This window comes from Condylura cristata, unplaced genomic scaffold (assembly GCF_000260355.1).
Source record: "Condylura cristata isolate star-nosed mole 26May11 unplaced genomic scaffold, ConCri1.0 scaffold00016, whole genome shotgun sequence".
NCBI classification, from domain to species: Eukaryota; Metazoa; Chordata; class Mammalia; order Eulipotyphla; family Talpidae; genus Condylura; species Condylura cristata.
In genome coordinates this window covers 4,635,067-4,652,851 of record NW_004567117.1, presented here as the reverse complement: position 1 = coordinate 4,652,851, position 17,785 = coordinate 4,635,067, and the positions used below count along the sequence as shown (strand labels likewise).

Sequence of the window (17,785 nt, the reverse complement as noted above, 5' to 3'; positions counted from 1 at the left end):
TACAAGCCAGAGGTACAGGGGCAGCGAGAACCTTCACCGTAGTCAGAATGGGGAGCAGAACAGGCAGATTGATGAAGTACATTGCTGAGGGGAGCAGCGGGTGAGACAGGAGAGGTCTGCTGCAGCATGTGGTTACCTCTAGGGCCGGGGATCGAACTTGCACTGAAGCAGCTGCAGCCAGGTTGCAGTGCTGCGTCCTAACCCATTGCGCCACCAGGTTGGGCCTAAGAGTCTTTCTTAGACAATCCAAGAATATAGGGCAGCACGTGCAAGCTTGGCCTCCAGAGCCAAACAGCCTGGGTTCAGATCCACCTAGCTGTGTGACCCGAAGTGTACAAGACTTGCTTTGTGCCCCGGCTCCTCTCTAGAGGCAGGAGATATTTAGACTTTTTTTGCAGCATAAATGTGTGAATACACATTTGGCACAGAAGCAGCAGCACACAAAGGCTAGCCATGGTGACTTCCCACATTTCTCCCCTTCTTCACAGTCACCACCTCAGTGTCCCCGTCAGGGTGTGTGACAACCCTCTCCCACTGCACAAGCCATCAACCTTCCATGTTTCCTTGCCACACTTATTATTAGTCTTCATTGCTTCTGTTAATTTTTTTAAATTTTATAATAATTTATTTCTACATATTTTTGTGCATTTTTCCATCTCAGCTGCAATCCCCTTTGGTTTCCCTTCACCAAATCACTCATGTGCCCTCACCATAGTCCATGCTTCTGTTATTTTAAAAGAGTACCTGCTCTTGTCAAATTTGTATTATACCTCAAAATGTCCGAAGTAAGAAAGTTGCTGTGCCCTCCTCGCCAGCCCCTTTCCCTCATTTCTGGCAGTTTTGTGTATTCTCTCTGTACTGTCTTCTATGTGTCTTCAAGTCCTTGCTTATTTTCAAATGCTATCTGGTTTTTGTAGTCACCGTCCTGTTTCTCATTGGCCACTGATGCCAATAGCCACATAGCCATAGCCACATCCTTGTGAGTTCGATCCCCACCCCGAGGTGACCCACATGACATGGCAGACCTCTCCTGTCTCCCCACTGCTTCCCTCAGCAGTGTGCTTCATCGATCTGCCTGTTCTGCTCCCCACTCTGACTATGGTGAATCCCCCACACTTCTGGCCTGTACCCCAGGTCTGTATGCCAAAATAAATAGATCTTTCTCCATCCACAAAGTCTTTAGTCCCTGGTATCCATCCAAGTCCTCAAGGCACAAAGTTCCCCCACAGATGTCAAAGACTTAATCCTGAGAGCAGCTCCTGTGTGGGCAGAAATGGGGTAGATGAGCTACACCCAAGAAACATGAAGAAGGTGAGGGCTTTGGTGCACTCCCACCCCAAGGAACAGTGTGCTGCTGAAGCTCACTATAGCTTTGTACCCCTTAAGTAGACCAGAGGCAAAAGGAGGGAAATCATGCTTGCTGGAAAGCTCTAGACCTAGTAACAAGTCAGTCTGTCCTTTTACCTCCTTTATTTCTGGGGCTGGTTATTATCAGCTTTCTGCTATTCAGAGAGCCACTGGATGATCTGTAGATTGTAACAAAACATACCGCTGACTTTTGCCTTTCGTGGGAATAGTAAGAAGTCGCAGCGGCATAGGCAGCCTGTTCTCCTGCCCCAGAATGGTAGCATGTGGCATACATAGGTGGAGGCACTGCCTCCAGTACCCAAAGCGTTGCCAACTCTGTAGGCTAGCCCATTTGTCAATGGAACCCCATTTTTTTAAGGTTTATTTATTTTGGCATACAGACCTGGGGTACAGGCCAGAAATGTGGGGGATTCACCATAGTCAGAGTGGGGAGCAGAACAGGCAGATTGATGAAGCACACTGCTGAGGGGAGCAGCAGGGAGACAGGAGAGGTCTGCCGCGTCATGTGGGTCACCTCGGAGTGGGGATCGAACTCACAAGGATGTGGCTATGGCTAGCTTGCCGTGCTGCACTTTAACCCACTGCACCACCAGGGAGAGCCGGAACCACATTTTTAACCTTGCCACATGCATGGTCCTGTGCAGAGTGGTCCATGCAAGTGGTCTAGGACCCCTTTTATCAAGACCTGAGCTGGTCTAGAACCCTAGGTTTTTCAGGGGGTGGCAGGGTGCTATTCGTATGTCCTAGGAGAAAGGCACTCGTTGCAGAGACAGTGGGTCTGCATGCATTGCACCTCTTCATGCCATCCCAGGAGGGGCTTCAGGAGGAAAATCCAGGATCCAAGCTAGCAGGGCTGGTCAGCCCACGGCATCTTCCCTAGCAACCACTTGTTGGCCCCCAGTAGTTTGACAAGCTACTGAGCACTCCAGCAGACCCCTATCTTAGTGTGTTGGAACCCCCAGCATGTCATGAGGTACTGAGAAAGCTTATAGGAGGCAGTCAGTAAATTCACATCAAATCAATATAGATTGACTAAAAGTGCTAAGATATTGAGAACACGACATCAAAATCTGCATCTCACAGGCCACCACTTACTCCAAGTTGCTGTCACTTTAGCTCGCCTATTGAATAGCTTCACTCTTCCTTGTGTGTGTGTGTGTGTTTGCCGGAGTCTTGCTTTTGTAGCAGAAGTGAGAACAAAAAGAAGCCTGGCTAGAAAGAAGGGAGCAGGGGGTGGGCAAGCATTGAGCCCTGTTGGTGGACTTGGGCAGGGCCAGGTAGAATTTCTATATGAAAATAGTATTTGGAATTATTTGCCAACCTGATTAGTCCTCCCCCTGTCTCCTATATCTTCCAACTAGTTGGCCTTTGGGGGGTGTTAAGCTTATGAGGCCAATGGACAGTGAGGCTGGTGACCAAAAAAGACTTCATCAGGTGGCAGCTGTTTTGTGGCATGCCCCGCCCCCACCATGGGCTGGTTTCAGGTCAGAATGTGCTTTTCATGTCTGTAGCAGGGTGATGGCCATACTGCCTGGAAGTCAGAACCTCAGCAGCAGCAGGGAGGCCGGGATGCAGCCGGGCTTCCCTTCCTCCCATGGAGGCATGGAGGCTGACGTGAAACCATTCCTGAGTGGACTTGGAATTTGGTTATAACAGCCCTGAGCCCCCACTTCCACTTGTTTCACAGTATTTGGGAGTTGTCCTTATTCAAGCTGACCAATAAAAGGTTCCTGGGACAATTCCAGAACCATAAAAATTCACTAAATAAGTGAAATAAGCCAGAAAGAAAAAGAAAAAAAATCTGATGGTTTCACTCATAGCAGAAGTATAAGGGACAGGGGAAAAACTAAGAGACATTTTACGGGGGTGGAGTGGGGAATGGGATCAAAAACAGGGTGGGGGGGAGGGAAGGGAAGTGCACTGGGCTATGGTGATGGCACACGGGTGGCTTGGTGATGGGAAGCCCAACTAAGATGGAAAAAGGCATACAATGATGTAAAAATAAACTATTAATATTGTTTGTTTTAAACTATTCTTTATAAAAGTCTCTATGTTGCTAGTATTTTTTAGATTTTTCCAGAACATATTAGCTATCTGTAAGATAGCTTGAAGTATAGATAAGAAAGTAAAAATTAAAAAGTTATAAAAAAAATTTACTAAATAGCCACAGGGTCAGCTTCGGAGCAGGGACCATCCAATAGCTGGATAGAGCTCAGGAGAAATAGCGCACAGCAGCTCTCCTGGTGCAGGCAGGAGACACATGCTTGGTGGGAGCTGCGGGAGGGTCGGAGTCTCCGGAGAGCAGGCCCTCAACTGGTGGGCAGCTGATATCTTTTCTCCACTTTTCACAGGGCAGTGTCTGTGTCGTCCATGTCTGAGTTCCAGCGCCTGATGGACGTGTCTCCCTTTCTGCCAGAGAAGGGCCTGCCCGCTGCCAGCAACAAGGAGGATGTCACGCCACCCCTGTCCCCTGATGACCTGAAGTACATCGAGGAGTTCAACAGCAAGAGCTGGGACGAGAAACCCCCTGACCCCTGGGCAGACAGGACCGAGGCAGGGCGGGCAGGGAAGGAGGCCAGTGCCGAGTCTTTTGCCGATTCCTCCTGGTACCTCACCACGAGTATCACCATGACCACGGACACCATGACCAGCCCAGAGCACTGCCAGAAGCAGCCCTTACGAAGTCACATCCGTGCTGAACCATCCGGAGTGAGGGTGCTGCACAGCCCCCCAGCGGTCCGCAGAATGGACAGCATCGTGGTGGTAGGCAGTGAGGGCAAGGGCCGGCCAGACCCCGAGTGCCCATTTTCTGCAACTAGAGCCAGAGGGGCCACAGAAGACACAACGGGGGGGCCCTCAGAACACATGGTTGGCAGGTGGCCTTGTGCCCCTTCCAGACACCCCCGAGATTATATGGAGGGAGGACTCCGCCCCCTGGATAGCGCCCTCTGCACCCCCCTGGGCTTTGCCTCCTCACTGCACAGCCTGGAGATGTCCAAGAACATGAGTGATGATATGAAGGAGGTGGCCTTCTCCGTTCGGAATGCCATCTGCTCTGGACCCTCCGAGCCTCTGGTTAAAGACATGGCCTGCCAGACCAACGGGTCTCGGACCACCGGGACCCAGACCGTCCAGACCATCCATGTTGGCCTGCAGACCGAAGCACTGCGCAGCAGCACCATCACCAGCAGCCCCCACAAGTGTCTCACACCCAAGGCAGGGGGTGGTGCCACACCCGTGTCATCTCCTTCTCGAGGACTTAGGAACAGGCAGGTGGCCCCTGCCATTGAGAAAGTACAGGCCAAGTTTGAACGCACGTGCTGCTCCCCCAAGTATGGGTCTCCCAAGCTGCAGAGAAAGCCCCTCCCCAAAGCTGACCAGCCAAATAACAGGGCCTCCCCAGGGCTGGCCCAGAAAGGGTGCAGCGAGTCCGCGTGGGCCCGCTCCACCACCACGAGGGAGAGCCCCGTGCACACAGCCATCAATGACGGCCTCTCCAGCCTCTTCAACATCATTGACCACAGCCCCGTGGTGCAGGACCCCTTCCAGAAGGGGATGCGGGCTGGGGGTCGGTCTCGCTCAGCAGAACCCCGACCAGACCTGAACCCAGGCCTAGAAACCGGACCCAGTTCCCGGGGACGGTCACCCAGCCCCATCGGGGTTGGCTCAGAGACATGCAGAGAGGAAGGGGGAGAGGGCACACCTGTGAGGCAGGACTTATCTGCTCCCCCTGGCTACACACTGGCCGAGAATGTGGCCCGGATCCTCAACAAGAAGCTGTTGGAGCATGCCTTACAGGAGGAGAGGAGGCACACACCCCACGGCCTCCCAAGTCTTAACAGTGACAGCCACATGAGAGAAACAGTCAAAGCTGAACCAGGGTCCATGGAGGTAATGAATGCTGAGTGTCCCGTACCCCCACCCCACTGCTCTTCTGTGTAAAGGCTGGGTGCCTCTGAGCCCAGATTGTACAAGAGTGTTTGATTTCAGGAACCCCAGGCTATAGGAGGCTCTCATGAGCCAGAAGATGCAGGGTTTATGAGAGAATGGACTGGACAGCAGGAACTTGAACGTTGAGCTAGTTCTTATAGAAAATGTCATTAGTGTCTTGGGTGACCTTCAGAGGCCGTGAAGGTGATGTTTTCTTTAAGAAGTAGCTCAGGGTTTGATTCAGGTTCTTGTCTCTGGTCTAAGTTATTGATACTGTTTATTTGACCCTTTCACTTGGGGCATATTTGTCATCCTCTGTATGAATTTGTGTGTGAGTGTGTGTGTTTATGAGAGCAAGCGGCAGCCCGTCACATCAGGGCTTTCTGCATGTTCAAGGTCTTTAGATGTGATCGTGCCAGAGTTGTGTTGGACAGAGTCTGACAGTGTGGATTCTAGAACATCTCATCAGGAACTTCAAGACTGTCTGGATTCCAGTGTAACTTCACAATGTGCCAGTCACATGCCTTCTCTGGGCATGAAAACCCCTAGCAATAATCACCAGATGAGTTTATTCTGCTGGGACGAATGGATAAGGTCAGAATGCCACTTTGATACGCCATGGTGATATATTGTCCCCCCTATACATTACATGTTATTACCACATTACATGTGACCACATATTACCACATAGGGTAGATTCCCCCTTCACATTATCCACCAGCCAACCTTGAATTCTGCTCTCACCTACCCACCCATGGTATATTACTAAATATACCACACAGCCAAATGGTACTGCTGGGGTTGAAAACAGGGGTCCTGCCAGGCCTTACACCTCTGGTGGTGAATAAGTCTCTCAGCCCTCAGCCAGACACTTCATCTGGTGGCTTCACCTGTAGACTTGAGGATGAGTCCTGACACAGCAGAAGCCCAGACAGAGAAATTTCACCACCATGGAATATAGACACCCATAGGGGTGTCCACACTGGGCAGCTGCAGCAGGGGGTGAGGGTCAGAGGGGAGAATCTGGTTCCCAGGTTACCCCACTATCTTCTCCTGTGACCTGGCTACCCCACTGTCTTCTCCTGTGACCTGGGCGGCTGTGGCTTCACAGCTGATGGGAAAGAGAAGTTGTATTTGTGTCACTGGATGCACCTTCAACTTCACATTTCCCACAGTGGGGAAAATTATGGTTTATCAGTGTAACCCAGCTAGAAATATTTAATGTAAAATATGGCTTACATCCAAACTAAGTTAAACCATGTGGAATTACCAGTGACCTGAAGTACCATATAGTGCAACCTAACAGTGATCATGTATCACCTGCATGTACCAAAGATTCAACTATTTGTGATAGTTAATTTACATGTTCTGAAAAGGACAGCTGTCATAACTGAATATGCTGAGGTGACAAAGGGTATCTGCTGTGGGCTTCTGTTACCCCCGCCCCTCTGAGGCCCTGAGGTAAGTTACTTGCTGCTGTGGAGGATCCGTTGTGTGAAGGCCTTCTCTTTTTAGGGCTCTGGAATAATCTGTTGGAAATTTGTCCTTTGTCCCAAAGAATTAACTGACTGACTGTAGTGTCCATCTTTTTTTTTTTTAAGGCTAAATAGAAATTAATTTCCAGGAACCAAATAATGTGTGTCACTAAAAATGCTCTAAGCAATCTAATGTGTGTCACTAAAAATGCTCTAAACATAAAAAAAAAGGGGTTAGTGACTACATCGCAACACTCAGGCCTGAAAATGGTTTGATCAGTACAAAGCTGGCCCCATCCCCCTTTGGTCTTCTGTAAAGTGCCTGTTTAGATTTTCTTCTCACTTGGTGTGTTTGCTATCAAAAGAAGTGGCTGGCTGGTTTGAAGGGAGCACAGCACTATTTCAGAGGTTAACCACACACGTGGATCATTCATTGGTAGTGTTCACGTATCATGGACTCATTTTTCCTTCTCTGTAGCAAAATTGCTTGTTGAAATTCCAGGGACCTTGTTCTTGACTGAATTGACTTATTATATGAGGCCCACTGGAGACCCCTTCCTGTCACTCCATAATTTACATGGTAGTTCTGGTTGGGTTTTTCCCCCAGATCACCAGCCTTCTCTGAGCACCCCGTCATGGAATCTTTCCTTTTTGGTGTGCTCAGATAGACACAAAGATGATGTAGGTGTCCCTGAACTAGAAACATGCTCAACAGGAAGGCCCCTTGCTCCCTTTCTCCCTACATCCACCCCATGGGCTATTTATTACTCTTTTTCTCTTGAAGCCATTGCAGTGATGCAGAGAGAAAGAGTTCTGGTGTGAAGAGAAAGAATAATCTGGAAATGTAATGCCATTCTTCCCTCCCACGTCTAAGTGGAAAATTCATGAGGGGAAATTTTTAGTATGAGCAGCGTTCACTTGGTCACTGTGAATCAACAAGCAGCTGTTTAAAGGCCTCTGCTCACGTGCTGCATAGTGCAGACTTCCATCTCTTTGCCACAGGGTGTTCGAAATGTTAAGTGCCAAAGGGCACTGGGGAAGAGTGGACACCAGAAGCTGCCCTTTCTCACGGTTCCTGGGTGAGGTGCCTTCTCCCCTGGATGGCCGTGGAAGACAGGAATGCACAGTTCTTTTTTAAAAAAGCACTTTCCAACCTACTTGCTTTTTTCTTTCTCTGTCTGTTCTGTCCAGAACCAAACTGTCTTACTAACCGCCCCCTGGGAATCTAGCCCTGCCTGCCTCACGCCGTAAGTGCTCTCTTCCTTCCTCCCAAACTGTCTGCGCAGACCATTGTCTATCTCGGGTTTGGCATCTGACGCTCAGAATGGAGGCTGAGCCCAGGTAGATGAAGTCCACCCGCACCGCCCAGGGCCCACCTGCAGGCCTGGCGTGCCTGTCTCCCCTCCAGGTGATGATGGCTCAGCATGAAGGAAGGCTCTCAGGTTGTAGAGACCCCACCCCAGGTTTCCCTCTCTCGTGCAGCTTGCCGCCAGTACGTCTCATGGTCTGGAGAGGGACTGTGCTGCTGGCCCAGATGTCCAGCCTGCACAGGTCTTTAAGTCATTCTTCCACTCAAATATTTGTTGAATGAATAAACAACAAAACCCTCCCTGTACCAAAATAATTCTCTTGCAGAATTGCCGTCAGAGCCTAAATTGAGGTCTTAAGAAAACACTACCTTTGTTTTGACTGAACCCTCATCCACTGGCCTTCCTCAAAACACTCACTACAAAAGTTGACTTGCAAAGACTAGAGAAGCGACATGAAAAATGACAAGACTGCATCTGGAAGGCTATTTCTAGAGAGGTGTTCCAGAGAAATGCCCACATGCCCACTGCAGGGGTGTCTTAGAGAAAGGCTGGCCTCAGATACTGACAGGAGCTGTGTCCCTAGGGAACTGGTCATGCCCTTGAACTCACAGTCACAAGCATTTCTCAGTCTGCATCAGCAGGGGAATCAGAGTGTGAGCCTCCCCAGCATAGAACACAGACCCCCCCCCCACAGCATAAACTGTACAACCAACAACACACACACACACAATAATACTCATGCACGGCACATACTATATACAATGGACATATATATAATGTGCACTCCTAAGTCACAAGCTACAAAACGCAAAGAACGTACAACACACTCATACAAACTCCTAGACAAACTAACAAAAACACAACTACAAAACACTTCATATACAACACAACAAACTACATTAACACACTTTTTTTTTTTTTTTTACAATACTAGGAACACAGAAACCAGAAGACAAAATAGTAGCCCACGCGTCCCCTAGGCTCTGGTGGAGGTGAGGTGAGGACACAGCTCCCAGCTTAGTTAGTTCTTGCTCTTCTCATTTCAGCAGATGAGATATTTCTGGTTGCCATGGTTCCCATTAGCATAAGTGTTTTGCTGATGAGGCTTCTCCTTTGTCACAGAAAGGAGCAGCATCTAAAGAGGCAGGGAACATTGAGTAGCCCCCACCCCAGCCCCTCCCCCTTGTGGATGCTTCTTTCCTGCTGAACCCACAGCTAGGCAAGGCGGGGTTCCACCTCACTCCATCACTCTTCCAGAAGCGCCCAGTGTGCTGCTGTCTTTCACCTTCCGCCTTCCACCCTTCTCCCTCATCGCATTACCCCTGGGCACCCTCCCCTGCCCTGCTCATTCTGGTCTTTACAGTTGCTTGTCACATCTCTTTTAACTCCTCCCACTCACTTCCCGCCTGGCTCTGAGGGTCTTTCATCTGGCATTGCTCATTGCAGTGGTTTTCCATCTCAGCCTGTAGCTGTTTGACTATCATCTGAGGAGGAGGTTCCACCATGTAGAGCTCACGTCACCGCTTCTCACATTTCTGTGTGCCGGCAGTTTCCAAGTTTGTGTGTCCCTGTTTCCTAACATGCAGAGTAGAGACAAGTAGCTCAACATTCTTTAAAACCAGGAGAAGGAGCAGTGACCCTTGAAAGAGTTGTAGGTGATTTTTACCAGGACTGAGTGCATCCCACCTCATTGTCCCTGAGATGTGTAGGATGGCCTTCCACGTGAGCACACAGCGTCACAGGAAGAATCACTAAAGAAAACTAGACCTAAATGAAAATTTCGGCCAGTAGCATTTTTTCCATCTTGTGGGAGTTTATTTGGAAGAAACAGTAGCAGAGTCTGTTGCTAACAGCTGGGTGAAATCACAGGCCCTTTCATGGGTCCCCACCAGGCCAAGGCATAGGGAGGCTCAACTAAGGGGTGCCACTGCAGCCTAACTTGGTCATTCAGGGGTGTTAGAGTATGGGATCAGCTGAGTGAGAAGAGACCGTGGAGACCACAGCCACATGGCTTCCCCACCTTCCATCTGTTCCGGCTTCATGCTGAAGCACTGTGGAAACATACCCACCTCCCATCATTACATACTTTAATCATCATTTGTATCTGCTATTGCTATTATCACTGAACCATTCCCGCTAAATTCTTTCCTTACCATCTTAAGTTATTCTCCATGAGCAAAACAGAAGCTAACTTTCAGAAGTTGCCCCTGCCTGTTGCATCTAACTTTTATCTGTTGAGATATGCTTGGGATATCATCCTCTGGAGCTACGGGTCTCAATAACTGTCTTTCTCTTTCTTGGCTTTGAAGGAACTACCTTGTTCCGCACTAGCTCCATCCCTTGAACCCTGCTTCTCCAGGCCCGAGAGACCAGCAAACCGTCGCCCTCCATCCCGTTGGGCCCCACATCCCCTCACTGCCTCATTGGCTCCGTCACCCGGAGACCCGACCTCCCTGGAGGAACTGGGCGACGAGGAGCCCCCCCGGGGAGAAACCACACCTGTGACGTGATGCAAGTTTGCATGGATTATCCCGGAATAATTCACTGTAATTTGCAAAACCACACCATTGTCATCTACCAAACTCTGCCCAAAAGGAGAGAGCTAGTTTTTTCCCAAGGTCAAAGAATGTTTTTTAAAAAACACAGCTGCTGAATGTTCAACCTGTGAAACTGAGATGTTTCTAGAATGAAACAGTAAACGTGCCTGTAATAATTTTTTTCATAGCTCAGAAAACTATTTTTGTCTCCATCTTTTTTACACAGTATATTAAACATAAAGGTAAATAAGATATAAATAAATTTAAGATATAAAAGTTTTAAAGATGTACATTTTAAGAGATTCCGAACCCTTGCCCCCAATACTGACTGCCTCTCTGTTGAATTTGCACTGTTACATTTTGGTTTGGTTTATTTCCCACGTTGAATCCCAGTGTTTTAAGTTAATTTTATTTGGTCAGTGTTCTTATTCAGAATTTTGAAATGCTTCAGACTGTCTGATTCAGTGAACATTTTGTAGTGGAAAAAAAAAAAAAAGTCATGAAGCCAGTAGACAGGACAGAGGTCCTATACGTTAGCATTTCTTTGAAAATGTACGGAGTCCTCACTGGGCTTACAGAATTGTCTGTATAATCCCTACATCCTCCTCGACCTGCACGTCTTCAGGTTCGAAGCACCGGTGTGCATGTACATCACCCCGCGTGGTCTCACCATCTCTCCTTGTGAGTTGTTGTCCACTGTAAAACATTGTGATTCCCTTGTACTGTATTTTTATTGTTGTCCTCTTGCATTGATGATACAACAGCAATGGCATTTTAAAATTATTGTTAAAGGATTAATGGGCAATATACAGTGTTTACTCAATTTTTTGTTTGTTTGTTTAAGGAAAAACACTACAAAATTCATGAGGTTACTAAATTGAAACAAAGGCTGGTGCCTCGGAGTCTGTATAAGACTATGATGAAGTAGAAATAAAGCCTTTACGAGATGGCAGCCTGGCCCCTGATCTCATGTTTCATATGCCCGCCATCTTGTCCTCGGGACTTCAGCAAAAGTTGGCCAAGGCCAGTGGACACAGTTTCAGAGGCAATAGTGTGAAAGGACGCCAGTTGCTAACATTAAAGGGAATGCACCCAGAGTACATGATTCCACTGCAGCTTCACTGAGCTCTGAGGGCCCTGCGGGGCATACAAAGGCGACTTCACTCTTACGAAAAAGTCAAAACTTGAGGAAACAGGTTATCCAGAGGCAGATGTGCCTGGCATCACTCCCGTCCCCCTCTTAGTCCCCAGGCAGGGGACTTAACTCCAGAACAGGCTTCTCTGTCCTGGGAACTATTATATAGCTCAGCCTGTTAGTATGATAGAGTAGAAAATGACAAAGAAAGTGTGCTACCGAAGAGCCAATGAACTTCTGGTTTCAGTGCTCCCAGACAGGCCAATGGAATAAATTTCATAGCCAGCCTTATTACAATGTCCGTCTTTTTTTTTTTTTTAACAGATAAGAGACTTATCACAAAGATATACAAAGAGCTCACAATTCCATCTTCTAAAGTAAATATTTCCAAATAAATGGAAAATAAACACTGGTGAGTGTGTGGAGAAATGGGCACAGTGGTGGGAATGTATGGAAGTCAGTTCCTTAAAAAGTTAAGTCGAATTGTCAAATGATCTATCAATTTCACATCCAGGTTTAGACCTAGAAGAATTAAAAGCTGGGGTTGGAACAGATATCTGCAGACGCATGATTACAGCACTGTTACTCAACTAGCCAAAAGGTGGAAATAATCCCAGTGTGCCACAAAAATGATAGATGGTTCTACTCACTTGAGTGCACATAGAGTGATCAAATGCACAGAAATAAAGTACAATAATGGTTTCCAAAGGTTGGGCAGAGGAACGAATGGAGAGTTACTGTCTAATGGGTGAGAGCGTCAGGGCAGGATGATGAAAAAGTTCTGGAAATGGAGAGTAGTGATGGTTGCACAACAACATGAGTGCATTCATGCATTCATCATCATGCTAAATGATGAGCATTCTGTATATTTTGCCACAATAAGAATTTCTCATGCAAATAATAAATAATCCACTTAACTTCCTTAGACAGAGCTGCAAACAGTCAACAAATACTTCTTTTGTGCTGGGAGGCACATTAGCATTCTTGCCACTGGAAGCAACCATCCAGCAGCAGGAAGGGAAGTTGTTGGCACCTAAATGGCAAAACCCAAGCAGTAAGCCCATTGCAACCCAGAGCCTCAAACAGGCCCAAGGGGACTCTTTCTTGGTTTTGTACTCGGACAAGCATCCCACGAGTTGGCAATGATGTGTCCCAGCGGCTCCTAAAGAAAAAGATTCCTGCAAAAGCCACAGTGTTGCCGAGTCTCATGGGTCTGCTATAATTTACACACCTCACCCTGAGCCGATCACTGACAGAGTGACCCAACAGAGGAAAATCAAGGAAATACTGGAGTAGAGGGGATAGGGGTCTGAGGGCAGTGAAGGCTGTGTCTGGCTGTGGGCATCCCGTGATTACAAGAGGTTCAGCATCAGAAAACTTGCTCTCTGGTTATAAGAGACACATTTTCCAGGTACCAAAGAAAAATGGAAATATAATGTGGGGCTTAAGTTTCACCTTGAGGGGTGAGAGGATTTACGTTTGAGGGCAGGGCCAGGTCACCCGGTGGAGAACAGCAGGGCAGAGGTACCCCATCCAACACACCCCATCCAACTCCAGCAGGGATGTGCTAACCTTGCTGGAAAGCAAGCTGCACTTGGGGGTGCCCACGCCTTGAGAGGTGTCTCGGAACTTCCACCATCCAGTTTTTTAATACTGGACATAGGTATTCTTGAGTTGAAACCGCTCCAACATTTTCAGAGGTAAGCAATAGGCCAAAACCACTTTCTATACTCCTGTCCCAATAAGCGCTGAGGCAGCTAGGTGAAGAATGCAGGCCTCTGAACAAGGGCAGCTGTGGAAAGGCCCACAAAGCGTCTGTTTATGTATCCATGAGCGTCGTTAATGTGCCATCTGCTTTTATGTGCTAAAGAAAGATACAGAAGCAGATTCCGTAAACAGGGCCTCACTCCCCGGCAAGCTCCGCCCGCTGGGCAATGGCTGTTTCCCAGCACACTGCAGGCCATCTGGGCTTGGCCTACCTATCCCTCTCTCTCTCCTTAAGAGAGGTTAAATTAAGATTGCATGTTTTTTAAATCTGTGTATATCACAATCATAGCTCTTATTTATTTGTGTATGTATGCTCTGCCCTCTTATTAAAAATTCATCTTGCTAGGGTTATGCATAGTTATTCAAAATGTAACTGAGATATGCCACTGTCATTTTCTATTTTCTGATTCACTGATGATTTTTTATTATGATAAATACATATAACATTTGTCATTTTCTAGTGCACAGGTCTGTGGCATTTATTTCATTGTCAATGCTGTGCAATCCTCCCCCAATGAACACTCCCAGAACATTTTTATCACCCTAAAAGGAAATTAGCATTAAGCAGTCACTCCCCCAGCCCGTGGCACCCACAAATCTGCTTTCTGTCACTATAGATTTGTCTGTTCTGGACGTTATGTGTAAATGAAATCAGGCAGTACACAGTCTTCTTCATCTGGTTTCTTTCACTTACCATAGTGTTTTCAAGGTTCAAGTTTATTGTAATACATGTCACTCCATTTCTCATGTAGTTGAATAATCCATGGCATGGATGTCGTAATTTTGCTTACCCAGTCATCAGTGCGTGTCTATTTAAAGAAAAGAAAAGAAAAAGAAAACCCTCTGGTTACCTTAAAGAGCCCTGAAAATTCCTCAAAAGGAAGTAATTCACAATGACTAATCAGGACACTTATCAATCAATTTACATAACTGACACATTTTGACATCTCTAACTCTTGAACAACTGTTGCAAGGGGCCATTTATATGTATTATACTTGATATGAATTTCTTTGATTTGCACTGAGTCCTTTCAGCATCATGCATTGAAGAGTCTGGGCCTTGGGAACTAATATAGCTAGAGAGCAGGCTGAGTTGTGAGCAAGTTGGCTGTTTGAATTTGACGACAGTGGGTCTTTACACATGCTGAGTCACCAAAATCACTGTGACATGGCATAAAAATCTGGACTTGAATCCTAGTATGAACATTTAAGGCAGTGTAACCTTGGGCCATCTCTTTAATATCCATTTGAAAATGGCAGTAATGATATCTACTTCCCAGGGTCATAAAGATTAAGATTTACTATATATCTGTTGTGTTCTAGAAATTGGGCCAAGAGTAAAAACATCAGAGGGGAATAGCAAAGACAAGTTTCTTGCTTTCAGGAATTCATTCTAGTAATGATAAACACTAAGAAGTAGGTGTAAATGTGATGGAAGAAAACTAAAAGACTTCCCTGAAGAGACCAGTTGATTTGAGACCTAAACAGGATGTAACTCCACAAAGGCAATAGCTGCTGTGAAGCTGGGATGGGGAGGTGGCGTGAGCTTGGTGTAGTTCTAGAAGCAAAAAGTCATTGAAGCCTGTGCAAGGGGATAAGTGTAGGAGAGCTTGGGAGAGCCCTTGTGGTTCACAAGAATGGGTTTGAATTTTATGCTGGGTGGGGGAAAATCCACTGACATACAAGCAAGGAAGTTACTTGTTTAGAAGTCTACTGAGATGCAAGACTAAGAAGGGGCGAGACTGGAAGACTTCCCAATAAAAGACTGTTGGGTTGACTCAGAAAAGCTTAATGGCAGCTTGGACAGTTTTTCTGCTGCTGTTATTATTAATGTGTTCACTCCCAGGCCTGCCCTAGGCTGGACCTGGAACCTGGGCTTTAGAACCTGCTGCTGAGGGTGCTTGGGCCTGGCTGCCCAATTCCAGAATCCACCCCAGGTCTTGAGATAAAAGCTCCTCAGAGCCCTTATTTATTCTTTTGCTGCCTCCCAGGCTGAGCCAGCTGTCTGGTCAGTGGCTCTCAGCCAGCCTAACCTGGTCTTCCTGCCTCAGCACCTGCCTGTCATACAGCAAGGTTCCTGTTTTTTGTTTTACTTTATTTTGTTTGTAAGGTCTGATCCTTCAAAAGGAAACCGGTAACTCTGAGCTATTATCAGTCATTTGTAATTTAATAAAAATGAGTTCCTACTCTTTAAAATTGTATAGGGGACAACCGAGGGTCTGAGTAAGGCAATGATGAGGAGGGCTGTAGGCACAGCTATAGGAACTCAAAATTGCCAACATTGTTTTTCCAAGCCCAGTTCCTTCTATTGCATTCAAAGAACCCCCTCCATTTCAAAGATGGAAGCTTTTACAACTTCCCAGGGAGCTAATAAACTTCAACATGTCTCCAGAAGCCCAAACCTCATCATCTCCATGGTAGCTGTGAAGCAAATTCACCATTCATCATTCATCAGCCCTAACCCACATTGGTTCCCTATAAATGTAATTTTTAAAACAATGCACTGAAAATACTATGATGTAATAGGTGTGCTGAAAAATTACTAGTAGAATTCTAAATTTCTAGAGAGTGATGCTGTAATAAGTAATTATCTATAAAACTGATGATACTTCTTGAGTCATTTCACTTGTGGGAATAATTTACCCCAAATAACTCCAATGAAGTCAATGTATGAGTCTATTTTTAAAATAGACTCAACAGGCCCTCCCCGGTGGTGCAGCAGCTTAAAGCACAGCACTAAGAAGCTAAAGCCACTTCAGCTCTGTCTCTGGTGAATCCTCTCACTGCGCCTAAACTTCTGGCCTGTACCCCAATTCTGTATGTATAAATAAATAAAATCTTTAAAAAAAATAGACTCAACAGCACAAATTACATGGTAAAATTTGGAAACAGGCTAATCAAGTTATGGTCCAACAACAGATGTAAGTAGTGGGCTCCTTCACCTACAACACATTCCTAGTGAGCGGGGTTTGGGGTGCATAAATGCCACATCCTGCCTGCACTAGAAGCTCAAGACCTAGTCAAGGGGGCCCAATCTCCTGGACTCAAATCTGCCTACCGCTTTCTGATCAAGCACCCTTAGGAAAGGTATCTATACCCTTGAATTTGTTTTCTCCTCTGAAAAAAATGACCCCCCAAATAGTTACCACCTTATAAGGGCAGCTACAAAGATTCAATAAGATAACATTTGTTAAGCACCTAGAACAGTCCCTGACAGTAAGGATAAGTGTAAATGATTATATGTGTCAATATATACAACTATATATTGTAATACAGAATGATGCAGACTATAATATATATATATATATAATACATAATACATAGTGTAAGTACAGAGTGAACATATACAAGAATTAATTCTGTTGGTCTAAGAAAACCTTATACTTAACCTGTGGGGTAAGATTTGTTGGATGCATCAGCTTTCTCCAGTTACAAATGGTGAAGAAGTAGAAAAAGAGTAAGAGGGAGAACTTCAAAAAGAACCAACTGGGTTATGCAGGCAATATCCCTTTAGAATATTACAAGAGAGTTCAAAATTATTTTCAACTAGTTTTGCATATCAGACTGGTATTTCTGATCAAATATGGCACCAATCTAAGCTGTATTGGAAGGGAAAAAAACAAAGGGAGAAAAGTATTTCATTCACCCTGACCCCCAGGAGGGGGGTCATCTTGCCATCCATCCCAGTGGAGTAACACCATGAGAAGGCGGCCACATGCAGTGAGTGTCCCAGCAGGGACACCAGATAACATCTCCCTGGACACACAATCTTCTCCAGCATCTTGTTCCACTGAAAGACTTGCTGTCAAATCTACAGTGACATCAACAGTCACATCTACACATCCTGTGGTGAGCTCAAGCCTGATTACTTGTGAGTTAGATCTGGACAAGTGTCAACATTCTCAAAGTAGTGCTAATATAACCAAGGTAGAGGCTGTCCCTGGTGGCGCAACAGGTTAAAGCACAGCACCACAAAGCTATCCACAGCTGCTTTGGTGTGAGTTTGATCCCCAGGCCCAGAGGTGACAACATGGTGCGGCAGACCTCTCCTGACCCTCCTGCCGCTCCCCTCAGCAGTGCACTTCCTCAGTCTGTCTGATCTGCTCCCCACTCTGTCTCTGGTGAATCCTCTCACCACCCCTGCACCTCTGGCCTGTACGCCAGTTCTGTGTGCATAAATAAATCTTAAAAAAAAAAAAAACTGAGATAGCTATAAAACTGTTAGCCCTTAAAACCTTACATGACTATTCCATTACTCCTGGC

The 17,785-nt window shown here is 46.4% G+C and overlaps 1 protein-coding gene across 2 annotated transcripts in view; it reads left to right on the top strand.

Moving 5' to 3' along the window:
- MTCL1 (microtubule crosslinking factor 1) overlaps window positions 1–10,506 on the top strand; it is a 119,308-nt gene extending 108,802 nt beyond the window's left edge. For both annotated transcript variants that reach the window (XM_012725856.1, XM_012725855.1), the window contains 3 exons: window positions 3,720–5,259; window positions 7,965–8,020; window positions 10,393–10,506. In XM_012725856.1, the coding sequence (XP_012581310.1) occupies window positions 3,720–5,259; window positions 7,965–8,020; window positions 10,393–10,414 (1,618 nt within the window). In that variant the 3' untranslated portion in view covers window positions 10,415–10,506. The remainder of the gene's footprint in view (window positions 1–3,719; window positions 5,260–7,964; window positions 8,021–10,392) is intronic.
- Window positions 10,507–17,785: the final 7,279 nt, after the last annotated feature.